Below are 18,471 nucleotides of genomic sequence, written 5' to 3' on the forward strand. Positions count from 1 at the left end.
TGCAGGGGGGGCCGGCCGCACCGGGCGCAACATCTGGGGGGGCGCGCTTGCAGTCGCAGCTCTCTGCCCCCTGCTAAAATCCACGGGTTAGGGGGCGCAAATTACTCGCCTTGCCCCGGGTGCTGACATCCCACGCTATGCCACTGATCACCACCATCATCCTACAAGGGGGGTGGGGCTTGAGGCAAGCCCTGCCCACTTTAGTGGCATGACATCACAGGCTCCGAAGGGACGCGCCGCTGGCCAAAGGCAGACAAAGGATTCAGGGAATCAAGACTGCGGCGGAGCCTCCGCCACTCCCATCGATCAAGTGGGGACCCCCACACCCCGGTCAGAGACACCACCCCCCCTCGGAAGCAGTAGTCCCGGGACTGCTTAGTGTTACCCCCCCCACCCACCCATGCAGGTTTTAAAAGAAAGTAGGAGTTGAAGGAGGGGGTGAACGTGGTGCTCTCAGAGGGGGCGAGGCGGACAGAACTAGATCTTCCAACACAGACGCTCAGAATTCGAACGGGGCTCTTTTGTTTCACACTCTGCCTCTTTGACACCACTGCGATGTGGCCCTTTCCTATCCTTTCTTCGTTTTGCCTCCACGCTTGTAGCAGTTTTTGCGCGTGACCTACCGGTAGAGCGAATAAACTACAGGTTGGGGGGGGGGGGAGATTGTTTTGTTTTTAGGAATTGTTATTTTCTCTTTAAAAGCAAACATGGCGAAAACTTGTGTGTGAGAGAGTGAAGGAAGCTTCTGTCACTGCCGATAGGGTGAGAAATATATAAATATAATTGGTTAAATGGGGGGAAACCCAAGAGATTCCTAACTGAATTGAAACCCACCCCCCAACCAGAGTGGGCCAGTGCACACGTCTCTTCTATCAGTCCCCCCCCCCAACCTGGTGCCCTCAAGAGGTTTTGGATCACAACTGGGCAGATGGAAATTGTGGTCCAAAACCCCTGAAGGCACCAGGTTGAGTGTGTGGGCCTTAAATCCCAGTTAAGAGGTTAGATGTGAGATGCAAAATTTGCAAGCTCCATCCTCTCTTTTCCCAGCCTCCTTCTCGGTCGTAGCCATGGTTTTGCAGAAACGTTAACCAGGATCTGCCTTAACCCAAGTTAACAGAGCAGCTTCAGACGCATGCTTGGAAGGTTAATTCCAGTTAAAGCTGGAGCAGGTGGAATGCAGAACCACGGATAAAGCCAAAGAAACAAGGAGGGCTAGAATTTGCCCTAGAGAGAGAGAGAGAGTCAACAGGAAGGAAGGAAGAAATCCGTAAGCCAGCTCCAGAGATTTTAACTCTGGTTAAGAGATTGCAATGTCTGGGCTAATTCCAAGCACACTGGAAGGCTGTAGAGCGAGAAACGAGAACTCAGTTCCTTTGTTTGGGATTTAAATTCACCCATCACAGACTGCCTACAATTTCTCTGTGCTTCAAAAGCAGAGCGGGGATACACGAAAAGCCCAACTGGACTAAGTTTGAGGTGTGGGGGGGAGACCTGTGGGAGAGGGAAGAATCTACACCATTTTATTATTCACACATTGCATTACAAGTGTTTTTTCCAAACTAAAAAGTATAATTTATATGTAGAAATTAAAAAAAAAAAACAATGAAAAAAAAAACATACACACGCACGCACGCACACACACCCCACCAGATACTCATTTCTTTAAAAAATATTAAACACAAGCTATATTGGTTTCAGTTCTATCATCTTGATCAAACTCTGATGCTCACACTGGAGAGTATAAAAAAAAATCAATTTTGCAAATTCCAAGCAATTAGTGCAGCAAGAGGGACAAAATTGCCCAGAGCTTAATCTTGCCATGTATGAATCTACCGGCAATCTATTTATTTATCTTATTGCTGTTAAAAACAGAATAGGGGTGGTTCCATATGTACCAGTCTGTGCAGGGGGGAAAAAGGAAAGAGGATGAAGGCGTTTTCTATCTTGAACACACCAAAGGAAAATTCTGAGAACAGGAACAGGAAAGATTTGCTTCGGCTGAAACACACACACACACACACGTACAGAAACAAATACAGAGCTTTCAACTGCCAGAAGGCATGGTCAACTTTTGTTCTTAGCATCCATGTACAGAGAACATCTGGTTTTATGAATGCATCAAACCACACATCTACGACTTTGCACAGTTAAACCACCCCAGCCAAACTTTGCGCGATTACAACCTCCAGCAACGTAGTCTACTTCCAAAGGGCTCCCTTCTCAAAAACGGTTGCAGAGAAAATCCCACGGCGAGGGTGTATCGTTTGAAGAAGCAACCCAAGTTTTGCAAAAGAGTTCTGGGAATTGCAGCCAGCTTAGCAAGCTGAGATTTCCCTTGCCTTCCTTTTTTTGGCAACACGCTTATCTCCAGAGAGACCAAGATGCTCACCCCCAGGGAATATTGGACTCCCAGCTCCCTTCAGCCCTGGACAATGATCAAGGATAATGGAAGTTGTGGTTTAGCAACAACTGGAGGCTTAACAAATTAGAAGAGGCCGGCCTACGCATTCCAAACCACACAACTACAATTCCCAGGATTACAAAGTCAGGTTTGAAACTCACCCAGTGCTGCCACCCAATGACTGTGTGGAATTGTGGGGACGCAGCAAGCCTGATAACAGCATGGCAAAATTCCTGGGGGTTGGGGAGCTTCTTCTTCTTTTTCACAAAGCAATTACAATATCTAGGACTATCCAGTCCCACTGCTCCACCCAATCTCCTTTCAACAAGGGACGCCCATCACAAACGTTGTTATGGAAACCACCACCCCCGATGGGAAAACAGGGATTGCAAAGGCCAGCCTTCCCAAACTTCCCAGCAACCAACGCTTTTCAAACAACGGTGATTTGGGCATGGCGGCAACAGCAGCAGAAGTATGCAGAGGTTCTGGCTTGCTGCGTTAGAGCAAGGATGGGAAGCCCGCAACCCTCCTCTGGGTGCTTTTAGACCACAACTTCCATCCCCCCTGATTGTTGCTCATGCTGGATAGGACAGATGGGACGTTGGGGGTGTGTGCAACAACAGGTCCCCCACCCCTCCGCTAGAGACAAACACTTTGGAAAGTGGCCTGACAAGATTGCGGATGGTGAAAAGTAACGAAAAGAGCAGCAGCAACAAAACGATACCCTGATAGTTCCCCTTCCCAAATGCTCTATTTTGCATTAATGTGAAGGGGGCGAGGAGGAATTAAGGCTAATCCATTTCTTTCGTGCCGTAGACCCATTAAATAAGATCCCTTAATGGTTTATTGCTAAGCCTAAGGCTTAAGACTCTCTCTTAAGACTTTGTTGGGTTCGCAAGAGCCCATCCGGATTTCTGACATGCTAGAATAGCTTGCCATTCCTGTAGTTTTTAAAGTATCCCCCCCCCAATGCCTGGTAAAGTGGACCCAAAAGTGAAGCAACCCCCCCCCCTTTTGCAATGGAGCCACAACCACAAGCCACACGGGGGGGGGGGATAAAAACCCAATTCGACGTAGAATCAAGAAACGGACAGGCACACGAATCACGCCGGGGTAGTTGTTAAGAGTAGTGGAAGCCCCGTGTCGTACTCTCAGTAGTATTTCTGGCTCCTTCTCTTTCTTTCTTTTTTGTACTTTAAATAGTTAAGGCAATAATAATAATAATAATATAAAAACTACAAACATGCAGGCAATGGAAGGCTTGGTCTGCACATCTGGGATGAAGGAAACGTGGCCGAGAAGCCAGCTGTCTGCAATGGTGGTGTCGGTGGGGAGGTGCCGCGATGCGACTCGGGAAACAAACGAGGTTAAAGCTTCTAAGAAAGGGAGCTGTAGTTTGGTTCTTTGGCAGTAGTGGTTTTGCTTTTCAGGCTGACAGAAGCGTTCAAGGCTGCACCCGTTGGGGGGGGGGGAAGAAACCATCGTCTGGGAGTGTCGTTTTAGTTAATGCTGAGCTGGGCAAACCCAATCAGCTTGCTGTCGTCGGGGATATCGGAGCCTTCGACGCCAGATGCCTGGAGAACAGAGGGGGCGGGGAAGTCCAACAGCGGTAAGCATCACGGAGGAGAGGAGCTTTCCATAAACCATTTTCAAAAATCGCAAACCATTAACAACAACAACAACAACAAAAACCCAACACCCTGGAATTCTACGTGAAGAAGAATGCCTGGATTTCGCAGTGCCGAGGCAGAGTTGCCACCCGGGCCAGACAGTCGTGGGTCATAGAATCATAGAAGTGCAGAGCTGGAAGGGACCCAAGGGTCATCTAGTCCAACCCCCTGCAATACAGCTTGCTGTCGATTAAACAAGAATAGCAACCCTCGCTAAAATAAAAAAAGAGCCACGGGAAAGAGAAAATTAAGAATCAGTGGAAACAGTCAAATATAAGTAACCCAGCCCTGCAGTAGCTTTGTGAAAAGAGTGGCCTGTAAATATTTAAATACAAATAGTAGCAAAATGGTAAACATATCAGAAAGTGGTTCAAAAAGGGCAGCAGTAGCCGGTCAACAAATCTTTACATAAAGTTAGCGAAGGCAACCTGAACACAGTCTTTATATGAAGAGTCCCAGGGAATCAAAGGTGTGTTTCTAATGGAAGCAAATCAAGCTTCCGTATAAGATGGAAACTGAACCAGGAGCTCCTCTGAAGATACTATTGCAAAAAACTTGCAAAAACATTTGGCAAAGTTAGGTGGCCAGTGTTCCCTATGCCTTCCAATATAAGCCACTTGCGGGGCAAAGTTTTGGAGAAGAGTGGCCTGGGACCACAAAGAATGAGTGCATAACTCTACTCTATTTTTAAAGAGGGGGGAAAAACCCACTACCTCGAGCAAACATGAGGACTGCAACCTTGCTCTTAAACTAAACAAAGCAAAAATAGAACAGCTGGAATATGTGCAAGTGATGCCTCTGTGAGAAATCAGAAGTGTGGGAAATATTTCCGTGCCCCCTCCCCATGCACTTCGCCAAAGTGACAAAGACTGCCACAGTCCGCTTCTGTTGCACAGTCACCTTGTGAAGTTCAGAGGTGTGGGGAGCACGAATGGGGAGACTGTCACGGGTGCAAACCCTGGTGCATATGGACAAGGAAGCCATTCGCTGAAACAGCAAGCGGGACTCTAGTCACAGCAGACCACACTTCTTCTTTTTTTATATTCTCTGCAGACCAAAATTAAAACTCACATCCTTCTGCATTCCGATGCAGCTTTAAGAGAACATGTGAGATGCAGAGAAAAGGGCTAGATGGGGGGGGGCAAGCTTTCCGAAGTTAGCAAATCCCCCTTTATCAGAAATGCTCACCACTAAGCATGTCTAAAGCCACCACGTTACATTAAACTGTGCCGTTGTGCAGAATGTAGTTCAATTTGGCATTTGCAATATTTTGTCCTGGGTCCTGGTTGAATTTTCAAAGGCGTTTTTCCAAAGCAGCATGGAACGCTCCTGTTCAGAATTCCTGCCAGCCAGCCAGCCAGCCATACCCTCTTCCAGAAACTCCATTTCATTACCCCCCCTCCCCCAGATTTTCTTCTCAAGAGACACCTAGCATTCCAAGCCCTCATTGGGCTATTCTGGGCTATTCCCCCAGGCAAGCTGATCTTTCCACCCTGGAGCAAGGATGATGCCAATCTGACTACAAAAGAACTGGCACATGTCCCCAAGCATCATTCACAGAGGAAACGATCTTTTAACCCCACTTTTTGATCTGGGTGTATCTAAATTATGAAGATTAATCGCCACTCAACTGATCCCCAAAGCCCATTAAAATAGAGCCCCTGCCTTATTTCTGCTATGACTGTGTGGGTCCCCCACTAGATACCCATTGTCCAGAGATTACTGTTGAAGAATCAGCGCCCCAAAGAAGCCTAGAGCAGACACACCCTTTTAACACAGACCAGGTTAATAAGGGGGGAAATAGTAAATATACCAGTTTGAAAGTGACAGATCGATTCGTCTGGGGCTCTTCCACAATTTTTTGTAAGTTGGCAGCAACTGAAACGACAGAGTAGACACACTCAAAGACGGAGTATTTAAGCATTTTCATTCTGAACAAGCTTCCCTAAAATATTGGAAAAAGAGGTCCTAGTTAACAATGAAGGAATTTCCCCCTCCCTGTCCTAGGAAGAAATACAGCAACTTGTATCCACAAATGCAGTATGGGATTAAGGTGAACATGAAATGTGCACTATTACCTATTACTAAGTCTCTGCCATCGACAAGCCCAGCCGAGATGAGTTCTTGGGATACCCCATCCGCAGTATCTGGAAAGATCGTAATTAAGAGACCATCACATCTGCACACAACTGGTCTAAAACAAATTCAGAGTTCACAATTTGCAGGCATTTACCTTTTTCTTCTTCTTTTTAGATTGGTTTTATATTATGCATCGTTCTGCATTATATTTTACTTAAAATGCATTGGATAGATTGTATACAGAGAGGTGGGTTAGAATAAATTTTTTAGTTGAAAACAGAGCTTCTAAGGATCCAACCCTACCTAAAAGTAGCACCTCCTAATCCCAGGCTAATAGGATCAAGCTGGGATTTCTCATTTGGGAAGGAAAAGCGCTCAGTGTGTGCTCAGAGGAGTCTGAACCCCAACTCTGATTAAGCCCAACCACTGAGCCTAGGAAGGTCGGCGGTTCGAATCCCTGCGACTAAGCTGCTTCTGGCGAACCAGAGCAGCGCACAGAAATGCCGTTTACCTTCCCGCCGGAGCGGTACCTATTTATCTACTTGCACTTTGACGTGCTTTTGAACTGCTAGGTTGGCAGGAGCAGGGACCGAGCAATGGGAGCTCACACCGTCGCGGGGATTCGAACCGCCAACCTTCTGATCGGCAAGTCCTAGGCTTTGTGGTTTAACCCACAGCGCCACCCGCGTCTCTCTGAGCAACTACCATAAGGTTGAACACAAAACCATGCAGGTGGAACATCCGCAGCATGTCTGCAGCCGCAACAAAGGAAGTCGCCTTATACCAAGGGAGGCCGCGTCTAGCTCAGATGGCTGCCACTGGATTTCCTTGGTTTCAGAGTGAGGGATCTTTCCTGCTTGATGACGCTGGAGATTCAACCCAGAACATTCTGCACCCAAGGTTACTCAATAACTTCCAGCACATTTCTCTTTCCCGTACCCATTTCTCACCTCTCCCAGGGGTGAACTCGAATCGAATGTCGTTGAGTTCTTTCTTTGAATTCCTGTTGAGGGGAAGAGAAGGGAGATGAAACACAAAGCCATTTATTTTTTTTACTCTGTAGACAAAAGCAAGGACGGTGAACGAAAAGCCTGGATCGCAGACCCCAAGCACATTTTATCTGGCCCTAGCATTGCTATGCCAAATTATAGCCAAGCACGATAAAAAGGTCTGCCCACAGTTTTGTTTGTGTAGAAGGATGTTTTTACATCGTGTAAGGATGACCCACAATTCAACTTTACATCTCTTTCGGATTTTTCACGTCACACGTAAATGCAAATATTTGTTGGCAAGTCATACACCTGAGTGCATATGCTCTTTAGCTGAAGTCCTTAATGTTAGAACAAATACATTATGGGGCCTGAGCACTTTTCATTAATGTGTTCAGCGCATGGATGGAATGGGCCTGGGCGCAGGCATACACAAGAAGCAGAAACCTGTTCTAGGTAGTATTATCTATTTCAGTATGAAATGTTCTAAGGATTACTTTTGAGCGGTCTGAACAATGAACATATTTTCATACATTTTTTAAGCACTACAAACATTACAAGGATATATACTCTTTGGGCTGTGGGTGTGGCTATGCATGGACCATCTGTTTGCAGCCCATGTCAATTCTCCATGTGTTCTTTCAGAAGTCTGTTCCATCCCATTTCTACATTAATTTGATTTTTTAAAAAACAAAAAAACAAAACATTCGTAACAGTATTTAGTCTAGAATACGTGTTTTGTATTTCGGTACACATTTTGGTACCGTTTTTGAGCAGAGGGCTGTTATTGCAAAATTCGAAGAAGCACAGAATCCAAAAGGATATTTACATTCCGATCTTGTGTATTAGTCTGGGTGGTGCAAATCCGGTCATAGCTGGCTTAAAAATGCAAAACTGAATCGACTTTTCCACCATTCCCACGGTGTGGTTTTGTTTTTAAACTGTGTTTCCCACAGAAGTCATGAGGTCGAAATACATCCAAGCCTTGACACATCTTTAAGTACGTGACCACGTTGTTCTTTTACTGGGTTCATCAGTTGGCACTGCCTATTGACAGGCGCCTCGGTTCTCTGTGTATAGTTACTTTAATGAACTGTGTGCTTTTCCGATGCAAAAATTAAGCCTCAGCCAAAGTGTCTTGCCAAATTACCGTATTTTTCGCTTTATAGGACACACCCGACCATAGGACGCACCTTGTTTTAGAGGGGGAGAACGAGGGGAAAAAAATCTCCCCCTCTCTGCTCAGCGCCCCTTCAGCAGAGTGGCAGGAGAAACAGAGCCTCTTCCATTTCTCCTCCCGCTTGGCTGAAGGGGTGCTGCGCAGCTCTCCCTCTCTGCTGAAGCCAGGAGAGTCTTGCTCTCCCGGCTTCTGTGAAAGGAACCTGAAGCCTGCGGAGCGCAGCGGGAAGTCGCGCTGCGCTCCGAAGGTTTCAGGCGGCTATCCCTAAATCCTGGAGAGGGAGAGGGGTCGGAGCGCACTGACCCCTCTCGCTCTCCAGGCTCCAGTGAAAGCAACGCGAAGCCTCCGGAGTGCGGAGGGAGTGCTCCCTCTGCACTTCGGAGGCTTCGCGTTTCTCTCGCTGAAGCCAAGGAGCCTGCATTCACTCCATAGGACGCACACACATTTCCCCTTAATTTTTGGAGGGGGAAAAGTGTGTCCTATAGAGCAAAAAAATACAGTAATTGGATTTTCTTGGTGTGAAAAAGAAATATTGTGCTCCAACAAAGAGATCCCAAGTATTAAGGCCGTTTCCTAGAGTGGGGTGCTGAAAAGCTCCCACGATAGAAAATATTAACAGCAATGATATACTTACAGGCGAGGAGAATTTAGGTCATACATGGCCATGGAAAGTTCATGAGATCTGAACCCACCTCTCCTTGGGGCCAGGTCACGCCCCACCCAGTGGACCACAGAGAGAGCAAGGGTGGATGTCATGGTGCCTTTGAAAGATGCTGATGAACTCGAATTCCCCATCAAACCTAAACCAGCAGCAATGCTAGTTGGGACTGATGGGAGTTGCAGTGCAACAACATAGAGAGGCTGCCATCTTGGAAACCCCACCCAAAAAGCCTCTCCTGCCAAGTGTAGGAGTTGAACAACAGCCGGGTGATTTAAGCCTTGGAGACGTTTGCAAGAACATGCTTACCTTAACCTTAGAACGAGGCTGATGGGGACTTTCATTTCCTCTTGCGCTGGGGCTGTTGCAGGAGGTGCCTTTTGGGGGAGAAAGAGGAAAGGCCAACTTAAAAAAATAAAATAAATGTGTGGTTGTTTTTTAAAATATCAATGTGTGTTTTGTGTTTTAAAAACACACACACACACAAAAGCATTGTAAGATGATCGGGCAGCAAATGAGACTATTTTGGACAGGCAGAGAGCAAACAGATGTGGTGACAGAGATGGAACTGATTTAAAAAAACTCCCTTGGGATGACTCGCTGGATGAATTTTCTTCAGTGTTTCATGACTGGCAATATCTCAAGCAATATTCTGTAAGGCAGATTTCTCTCCCTGCCCCCTCCCAAAACACAGGCCTCTTGTGCCCCGAGTCAAACTGGCTACTGATCCGATAGGGTTAATTTATGACTACTTATTATTTTGGCGTCTTATTGCAGAACATGGTTTCACTTGTTTGTTTTAATCATTTGCTCCGAAGGAACCTTTTTTTTTTAATGTTTCTTCCTTTATTAAACCATTTTTCCGCACAATGGTTTGCAGCTCTCTCAGGAACTAAAGCACAGAGAAATGCGGCGCAGCACTGATCCAACCCAGAGCAAGACAGTCTTCTTAAAAAGAAGCAGCAGGGGGGGGGGGAAGCCTTTGCCCCACCAAGGAAAATAAAATCACAATGAGTAAACAAGACTTTCCGCAGAGCACATACTTACTGCAGGTCCTATATTCTAATATGGATTGAGTATGTTCAGCTTTGTACACTGGGGCAGGGGCTGATGGGTGGCTGCCCCTGTTTGCAAGGAGATGTGGGTATTCAGACTTTCAGGCACCTGCCAACTCTATTCATTTCAACATAGGTCTGAAGTGCTTGTTATTGCAACAGCGCCTTCTTCACTTAACAGCTGATTTCGTTCAGGGATGGAGAACAAATGGCCTTCCAGATGTTGTTGGCTCCAACCGCCACCCAGTCAAAGCAGTTAAATACGCAGGCCAAGTGGACAAATACTTTGAACTGGTATAAAGCAACTTCCTATGCCTCAAGATCTCCCAGGGTGGTCCCACAACCACTGGCCCAGTCTCGTTCCACAAGAGGAGAGGTGCCTACAAGCTTAGAAGTGGTTCCTTGATATACAGGAGTCATAAATGGAGCTTGGGGGGAGGTAGAAGATAGGACATGGGTGAGACGCAGCCCACAAATGGCTGCCTAGGTCACAATGGGGATGAGATTAAGAGATTCCCTGAAATCCTGCACTGGGGAGCCACATCGCGCTCCCTTGACGTCAGCAAAGCCACAGCTGCCGTACCTTCCAGCTGCTGGGAAGTGGCAGAGAAGCACAACCACGTACATTGAGGGATTGTTTCAAAGCAGAGGCCGGGGGCTCCCTCAAGCGTTTAATTGCTGGGCCTGCTCACACAGAGAACATCTGCAGACCCTAAGCCAAGTCCGTCCTATTTAATTTCGGCCAGCTGGAATCCAGGAACGCAGGGCGCCAAGGTTTGTCTCCCCAAGATTAATGGGCTGTCAGGGAGAGAACAGGAGCCCTGTGAGCGCAGAGGGGTTTATATATAGCCTCCTTCCCAAAAACCCATGAAAACGCTTCTAGGAAAAACGCTGAAGCCCTCGAGTGTTGCTCTGGCCACAAATCACCGCCGGACCATTCCCAGCAGGCCTATTAGGATCACGGGGTGAGGAAGCTTCCCCCGCCCCTCCAGCCTTGCAGGCCTCACCCCGGCTCCAAGGACAGCTATTTGCTATAATACATGAGCAATCGCCGTCCGACTGCCTCCAGAGCACCCGCAAGCAGTGGGACACGCTCCAGAACGGGCTGGTTTTGGCAGGAGTTCACCCAGAGTGAGGAAAGCCATCTCACTGGCTGCTCCTCCTCCGAGTTCCACGCCCTCTGCAAAAGGCAGGGCTTGCATTAAAACACTTTGTCGCCTGAAAAGCAGAGGACATTGGGGTGGCGGTGGTTTTTGTGGCAGAAAGGTCCTAAGGGCTCCATCTCTCCAAGCAGCCCTATAGGGTAGACCAGCTGCTCTCGATCCCGTCTCACGGACCGGGAGACTGGTAAAAAAGAGGGACAGCTAAACCACCTACTTTGCTCACGGCTGAAGGGACATTTCGGTCAGGAGCTTTGCAATTCACAGCCTCTTCACCTGAGAGAATGCACGTACTTGTTTTATAGCCAAAGCAGTCTGGGGAAGGCTGCATGGCCAGCAGCTGCTTAACCCCTTCCCCCACTGGTTCTACGGTGTGGTTTAGTGACTCAAGGGTCAGCAGGGGGCCAGTCCACTGTCCCTCAGACCTTGTGGGGGGCTGGACTATATTTTTTGGGGGGAAATAACGCATTTGTGGCGCTGTGGGTTAAACCACAGAGCCTAGGACTTGCTGATCAGAAGGTTGCAGTTTGAATCCCCGCGATGGGGTGAGCTCCCGTTGTTGGGTCCCTGCTCCTGCCAACCTAGCAGCTCAAAAGCGTGTGAAAGTGCAAGTAGATAAATAGGTGGGAAATCTGGTGGGAAGGTAAACGACGTTTCTGTGTGCTGCTCTGGTTCGCCAGAAGCGGCTTATTCATGCTGGCCACATGACCCGGAAGCTGTACGCCAGCTCCCTCGGCCAATAAAGCAAGATGAGCGCCACAACCCCAGAGTCGGCCACAACTGGACCTAATGGTCAGGGGTCCCTTTACCTTTACTATGCCCCACAAATAACCCAGAGATGCTTTTTAAATAAAAGGACACATTCTACTCATATAAAAACACGCTGATTCCCGGACCATCTGTGGGCCAGATTTAGAAGGCAATTGGGCCAGATCCGGCCGTCAGGTCTTAGTTTGCCTACCCATGGGTTAGAGTGCCAAAGTAGGACCTGGGAGACAAGGGTTCAAATTTCCACTTGTCCAGAAAGCTCCCTGGGCCAGTGACCTTGGGCCAGCCACTGGCTCTCAGCGTTGCTGTGGGGATACACTGCAAAGGAAGAGAGCTCTGTGTGTCGCCTCGAGTTCCTTAGAGGAAAAAGTGGGATAGAAATGCAAAAGCAAACTGTTTCCGCTTCTGGTGGGTCTTCCCCAGAGGCTCCTGGCCTTACCTGCGCAGGTGGAGGAGCTCCTGCTGCAGGTGCCTGAGAAGCTGGAGCAGGGACAGCGGGAGAAGTTTGTGCGGGTGCTTGTCCTGCAGGCTGAGGTAGTTGAGGCGGCTGGGCCGGGACGTTGAGCAAAGGGCTTGCCGGCTGCTCCGCTGGCGGAAAGAGCTGCAAGTCAGAAAGGACAGGAGATGGGTATGGGAGAACGAGGGGGGCCCACCTGTCAGAAATACCAGTGATGAACTGCTTGTTTGTTGATTAATTCAGGCAATTTCTTTTACCGCCTAATTACAATTTTCCCTAAGCGGTAAACAAGTAACTAAGAGCACTGTGTAAGTAAGTATGTAAGTAAGTAAGAGCCAGTGGTGGTGTAGTGGTTAGAGTGTCGGACTAGGACCTGGGAGACCAGGGTTCGAGTCCCCACTTGGCCATGAGGCTCACTGGGCCACTGTCTGTCAGCCTAGCCTACCTCACAAGGTTGTTGTTGTGGGGATTGAATGAGGAAAACCCCGTATGCTGCCTTTGAGTTCTTTGGAGAGAAAGGTGGGGTATAAATTCAATAAATAAATAAAACTAAATAAATTCAACACAATAACAAATAAAATAAAATAAAACAAATCCAACACAATGAAGGTAAAAACCAGCTACAAATTTGTGACCGAATGAAGCAAAGATAACTGAATTATTATTCCAAAATGCTTGAACACTGCCAGCCCAAGGAACAATTGATTTAAAGTTTCTTTACGAGTCCTTGCTGTTTATGTATCAACTCATTGCTGCTTATAGCAATTCATATATTCCTACATTTAATGCTTTGGTATGCAATACTGGCCAAATCCACAGCCCTCTTGGGCTTATGCCTACAGGGCAGAAGATGCTTCCATCTTCCTCGTTTCCCTTTTTGGATTTGGATTTGAAGAGTTTGGATTTGATATCCCACTTTATCACTACCCAAAGGAGTCTCAAAGCGGCTAACATTCTCCTTTCCCTTCCTTCCCCACAACAAACACTCTGTGAGGTGAGTAGGGCTGAGAGACTTCAGAGAAGTGTGACTGGCCCAAGGTCACCCAGCAGCTGCATGTGGAGGAGCGGGGAAGCGAACCCTGTTCACCAGATTACGAGTCCTCCGCTCTTAACCACTACACCACACTGGCTCTCAGGAGCCTTTCCCCATTTTTCCTGAAGGGATTTCCTTCAGGAAAAATACATTCGCCAGCCCATTGTGCCACACTCCCCCACCCTGAGCACTTGCCGGTGGGATTAAGTGCCACAATTTATTGCTGTCTTACATTCACACCCCACCATTCCTCTGTCACGGAACCCAAGGCAGTGTGGTTCATTGGCACTCACACATCCAGGCACCTACACCCAGATCTGCTTCAGCTTCAACAAGCTGGTGGCTTTCCACCTTCAGAACATTCTCTGGATTTTGTTACGAACCATAATTTAAAAATGACAATACTTTAACTGGCTTCGGCAGTTATCATTCCATTACTTAAAAGTCGAGATTAGTTTGCAAAAATTGCACGTTGCGTGTATCTTTGTATATAATATGCTGCCTGGCAATTGCTTCAAGCTAGCAACACTTATTTTATTATCCTGAAGCGCGGCCGCCCCACTTTTTAAGCCAGCAGAAGTCAGTCTGTAGGTCAGCGCTCTGTTAACAGAAAGCTAAAACATTACCTTAATTGTTACTATTATTTGTGTGCATATAATGAACTTGGCACTTCTCAAACAGAAGACAGGCCGGTGCTTCAAGATGCATGACTGGTTAATAACTCACCTCGGAATTTTGTGATGATTCTTTCACTCTGGGCGACTAAAAGGGGAAGAAACAGACAAGTGCAATTAGCATGCAACGCCACAAAGGATGTCGTGCCCTTGAAACACAGTGAAAACGGCAGCTTTTGGCATAATTTCATTTGAATGTGTTCCAAGTCTAACTGCGGGCAGTAATTCTTAGATCCCAGAGGATCTTTGAAACAGAGGAGCTAAGAGGTCTTAAGCTGGTGAGGGTGTTGCAGCAGGGGTGTCAAAATGGTTTACCATTTGTTTTTAATAAATAACAGGAGTGCCTTCCGTTCGAAATGCTTACTCAACAGTCTTGCTCCTGCAAAGAATTAGCAATGGCTATGAAGACTTAAATGTCAGAGAAGCGCTCTTTTGAAGAGAGAGATTCTCCTGTCCTTTGAGAGGTGGTATGTGTCTCCTCATGTTGCCAGAGTTCATCTTCTGATAGCCACAGCCAGTGTGCAGAACGGTCAGGACTGATGGGAAATATGGAGATTTGATGGGATGCTATGATTCCACACATGACTGTGGCCTGATGGGAAAGTCTTGCTTCTAAGCTTCGCTTCTGCATATGATGCTGCACAAACCGTTCTAAGCTGAAACATTCCTAGAATGTTCAGTTCACATTGAGTTCGTACCTGACCTGTTCTTAAATGCATAGTTGACCACATCTACGGATGAATGCTATATCAATCACTAGTAAAAGTTTAATAAGGAGGTTTTCATGCCTGTCTAGTTCTGTGCTCCCTTTCCCAGCCTTTAATCTATTGGTGATTAATGCCTATATGCAACCTTTGCTTTGTACTTGTGTTAACCAATCAGCAATAAGCACATATGTGGCAATGCTGTAATATTCAATAAAAGAGGCTCCTTGAGACTTGCTCAGGAGATGCCTCCCAGATGACACTCGCTACCTGTCTGTCGTTATTTCAACCCAACAGAGATTCCTTGTTTTTTATGATTTATGTATGATATACCTCTGTAAAATTTTAAGTTGAAAAACCAAATAAATAAATAATTTTTATTTATTTGTATTTTTTACTGAGAAACGCTCTTGCAATCCCATCAAGGCATTAACTGCACCCTTAAAACAGCTTTCGCGACAGGGACTGCCTTTCAATTCCGGGGCTAGTTTTAAGAAGCAAACGGTGACTCTCGGTGCCCACCCTGAGCTGTGAAATTGCCGCTTTGCCTTCTTCACTCTCTTCGTCGAGCTCATCGTCGCTCCACTCCCAGTCGCCATCTTCCGTCTTATGAAGGCGCCCGCTGGAGCCAGGGACTCTCCGGACCTGTATTTCAACAAAGCCACCATTAATGTCACCGACAGAATTTCATACAGAGAATTCTAGCGTGGCCTTTCTAGTGCAACCAGAGAGCTGGTCAGTGGCAAATTTAAGAAGCGCGGTGTGCAGGTTCCCACTTCAAACTGTTTTAACTAGTACCTTTTTGGCTCTTTCCGTGATGGTTGGGGCTCTCTGCAGCATTTTTTCTTGCAAAAATTCTTTATTCTGGAAAAGAAAGGGAGGGGAATCAAATTGACGCTTTGCGACTCCTGTTCCTCAAAGGCCACCGTTGGCTCAAGGGTCATCGCTTATGTGTGAGAGAGAGAGTTAAGTTCTCGAATTACTTGAAAGGGAATGAGAGGGTCCTTTGATACAAGGGTTAGAAAGCCAACACATTAGATTCTTCCTAAGAGTAGTCTGTGCCATACTCCTTAGAAATTATCCTGAGGTGGTTGCGGAGAGTGCGTCAAGGTTTCAACTTCACCACAAGAGTTTTCAAAATCCGTACGCAGCTGCCAGGAGACTGCAGGCCTCCCCCTCCCTTAAAATGCCTGAGCTCATTGTGTCTTGTCTGCAGGAGCCTTTGTTCTGACATAAACCTCCTAGCTCAGGGGTAGGCAAACTAAGGCCCAATCGCCTTCTCAATCTGGCCCGCGGATGGTCCGAGAATCAGCATGTTTTTACATGAGTAGAATGTGTCCATTTAATATGCATCTCTGGGTTATTTGTGGGGCCTGCCTGGTGTTTTTACATGAGTAGAATGTGTGCTTTTATTTAAAATGCACCTCTGGGTTATTTGTGGGGCATAGGAATTTGTTCATTCCCCCCCCCAAAAAAAATATATAGTCTGGCCCACCACATGGTCTGAGGGACAGTGGACCGGCCCATGGCTGAAAAAGGTTGCTGACCCCTGTCCTGGCTATTCGCGAACTGTGGGAGAATGCTTGCTTCTGTATGTGAAGTGAAACCTCGTGAGGCCTGGGGCAAGGTCTTCTCTGCCCTGACACCACAATTTCCAAGGTGTCCCATTCTGCCTCACAACATTACTAATCTTCAGGTGAAAATACTTCCCCCATTTCTAAATTCTGCACTGTTGACTTCATACATTTTTCTGTGTTGTACAGGAACAGACCTGGTAACTGTTTTGATATTCCCATTTGGGTTACTTCATTTTGAATAAGTGTAAATTGCCTTGAGTGTTAAGTCTCATTCAAAGCCAAAAGAAACTCAGCCAGATTTGCCAACAGATTCCAGCTCAGTAGTTTCATAATCAAGGCTTTCTGACTTCTGCACCAGGAAAGGCCTAATGCAGAAGTTTTCAACATTTCAGACTTATCTTAAACATTCATTTGGGGTCCCATTTCTCTCCCCCCCCCCAAATTTATTTTTATGGTGCTAGTGCTGCTGGTGTGACCCACTTTAGATCAGGCCACAACTCAGCAGTGAGTCCCGGAAGATCTCAAGGCAGACGAAATTGCACTGGTGAATAAAACCAGGGAGGAATCTCTGCTGCAATGAGCTCTTATTACCTGCACACCAGTAAACTGCTCCTCTCTTCAAATATATTATTTATTGATTATTTGTTCATTTATTTAAAAGGTCAAGCTAAGTTCCTACCTTTGCTTTCTGGAAAAATTTGTGCCTTAGAAGTTCAGCAGCTGTTGGTCTATTAAAAAAAAGGAAAGGCGGGTGTCATTAGAAGACGTCGCAAGAGTTGCTTTTTCTTGCTGCGCCTAAACAAGATTGTAGGAATCTTTAAAGAGCTGGGCGCCATCTCTGTTTCCTGCCAATGTGTACATCTTAGTTCAGATGTTGACAATATTAACAGAAGCTCCTAAGATCTGGACTTAGTGAGCTTTGCTAAGGGGATGGATATGTAACTGGAACCCACTGACCACGAACAAATCAGCAGTGGCCAAATTAAAAGTAAGAAGAAAAATGTGCATTAAAAATTAGAAGTAGTGTAGAAAATTGCTTTTCTGTATTCTTTGCATTACTCTGTCTCCCACTCTCACAATTAGCTTTCATCAAGCAATGCTGGTTCACAATGGGTGGAAACAAGACGGTTTGCTGCGCACCTTTTCTCGGGGTCTTTCTGCAAGCACAGTGAAATCATCTTCCTAAAAGACTTTCCATACTTCTTCAGCATCTCCTTGTCCTGCACACCTGTCTCCAGTGAGGGCGGATCGTTCTGTAGCGTCAACATTAAGACCTGAAACAATTACACCCGTTAGAAGCACCAAGACAAACCTTAAGTTCATTAAGCAAGCGCTGTCACTTTGAAAAAGATGCCACGGCCTCTTTGAGCAAAAGGAAGGTGGCAAGTAGCCTATAGCCTTCAGCAGAAAAACAAGGTAAGCAAAAGGTTGTGGAAGAATAGGTACATTAAAAAAAAAGACTTTCTGGATTCTACTGGGGTGATGTCTAGTTCAGCATCCCAATTCCCAAACCACTGAGAGGTTATTCTGGAAAATCTCCAGGGAGGGAGGCTTGAAAGCAACTGCCCTCCTCAACTCCACCATCTGACTCTGAACACTGGAGTGAGCAGAGGGATGACTTCCTTAATTTATAATTTAGTGCCCAAAACATCTATCCGGTAGTTTCCAAAAAGAGAAGGTCCCAGCACAAAATGCCCGGCAATTTAAAAATAAGCTGCAATTAGATGAACACATGTTTGGGATTAAAGCTCCCCCCCCTTTTTTTTAGGAATTATGCTTTTGGAAAGAAAAAAAGACATATGGGGAAAACACACAAAGTGTTAAGGACGGGGAAAATGGGGGAAACCAGCTCAGCCAGGTGAAACCACAACATCAGACATCAGTGATGGAATTAGGGGTGCTCCCACTAATGTTACTGTAGTTCACTTTGTTTTGCCTTCTTAGTTTGGTCCAAAGCCTTAGTTGGTCGAGGGTTTGAGGACTACTGCAAGATTTTGGCATAAAAGCTAGGTCACCTCCTGCTTTTAAATTGTTTGAATTTATAGTTTTCTCTTAATTGTGAATAG

General features: G+C 46.4%; 1 protein-coding gene across 3 annotated transcripts in view; it reads right to left on the reverse strand.

The window, feature by feature from the left end:
• Window positions 1-652: 652 nt before the first annotated feature.
• Window positions 653-18,471, reverse strand: part of OXSR1 (oxidative stress responsive kinase 1) — an 87,514-nt gene continuing 69,695 nt past the window's right edge. For all 3 annotated transcript variants that reach the window (XM_081882477.1, XM_081882478.1, XM_081882476.1), the window contains exons 8-18: window positions 17,546-17,679; window positions 17,085-17,133; window positions 15,627-15,692; window positions 15,351-15,473; window positions 14,177-14,212; window positions 12,400-12,561; window positions 9,287-9,354; window positions 7,101-7,153; window positions 6,150-6,218; window positions 5,885-5,949; window positions 653-3,975 (exon numbers count right to left, since the gene is read on the reverse strand). In XM_081882477.1, coding sequence (XP_081738603.1) covers window positions 3,901-3,975; window positions 5,885-5,949; window positions 6,150-6,218; window positions 7,101-7,153; window positions 9,287-9,354; window positions 12,400-12,561; window positions 14,177-14,212; window positions 15,351-15,473; window positions 15,627-15,692; window positions 17,085-17,133; window positions 17,546-17,679 — 900 coding nt within the window. In that variant the 3' untranslated portion in view covers window positions 653-3,900. The remainder of the gene's footprint in view (window positions 3,976-5,884; window positions 5,950-6,149; window positions 6,219-7,100; window positions 7,154-9,286; window positions 9,355-12,399; window positions 12,562-14,176; window positions 14,213-15,350; window positions 15,474-15,626; window positions 15,693-17,084; window positions 17,134-17,545; window positions 17,680-18,471) is intronic.

The sequence above is a fragment of the Podarcis melisellensis genome (genome assembly GCF_964234715.1).
Source record: "Podarcis melisellensis genome assembly, chromosome: 12".
Classification (NCBI taxonomy): domain Eukaryota; kingdom Metazoa; phylum Chordata; class Lepidosauria; order Squamata; family Lacertidae; genus Podarcis; species Podarcis melisellensis.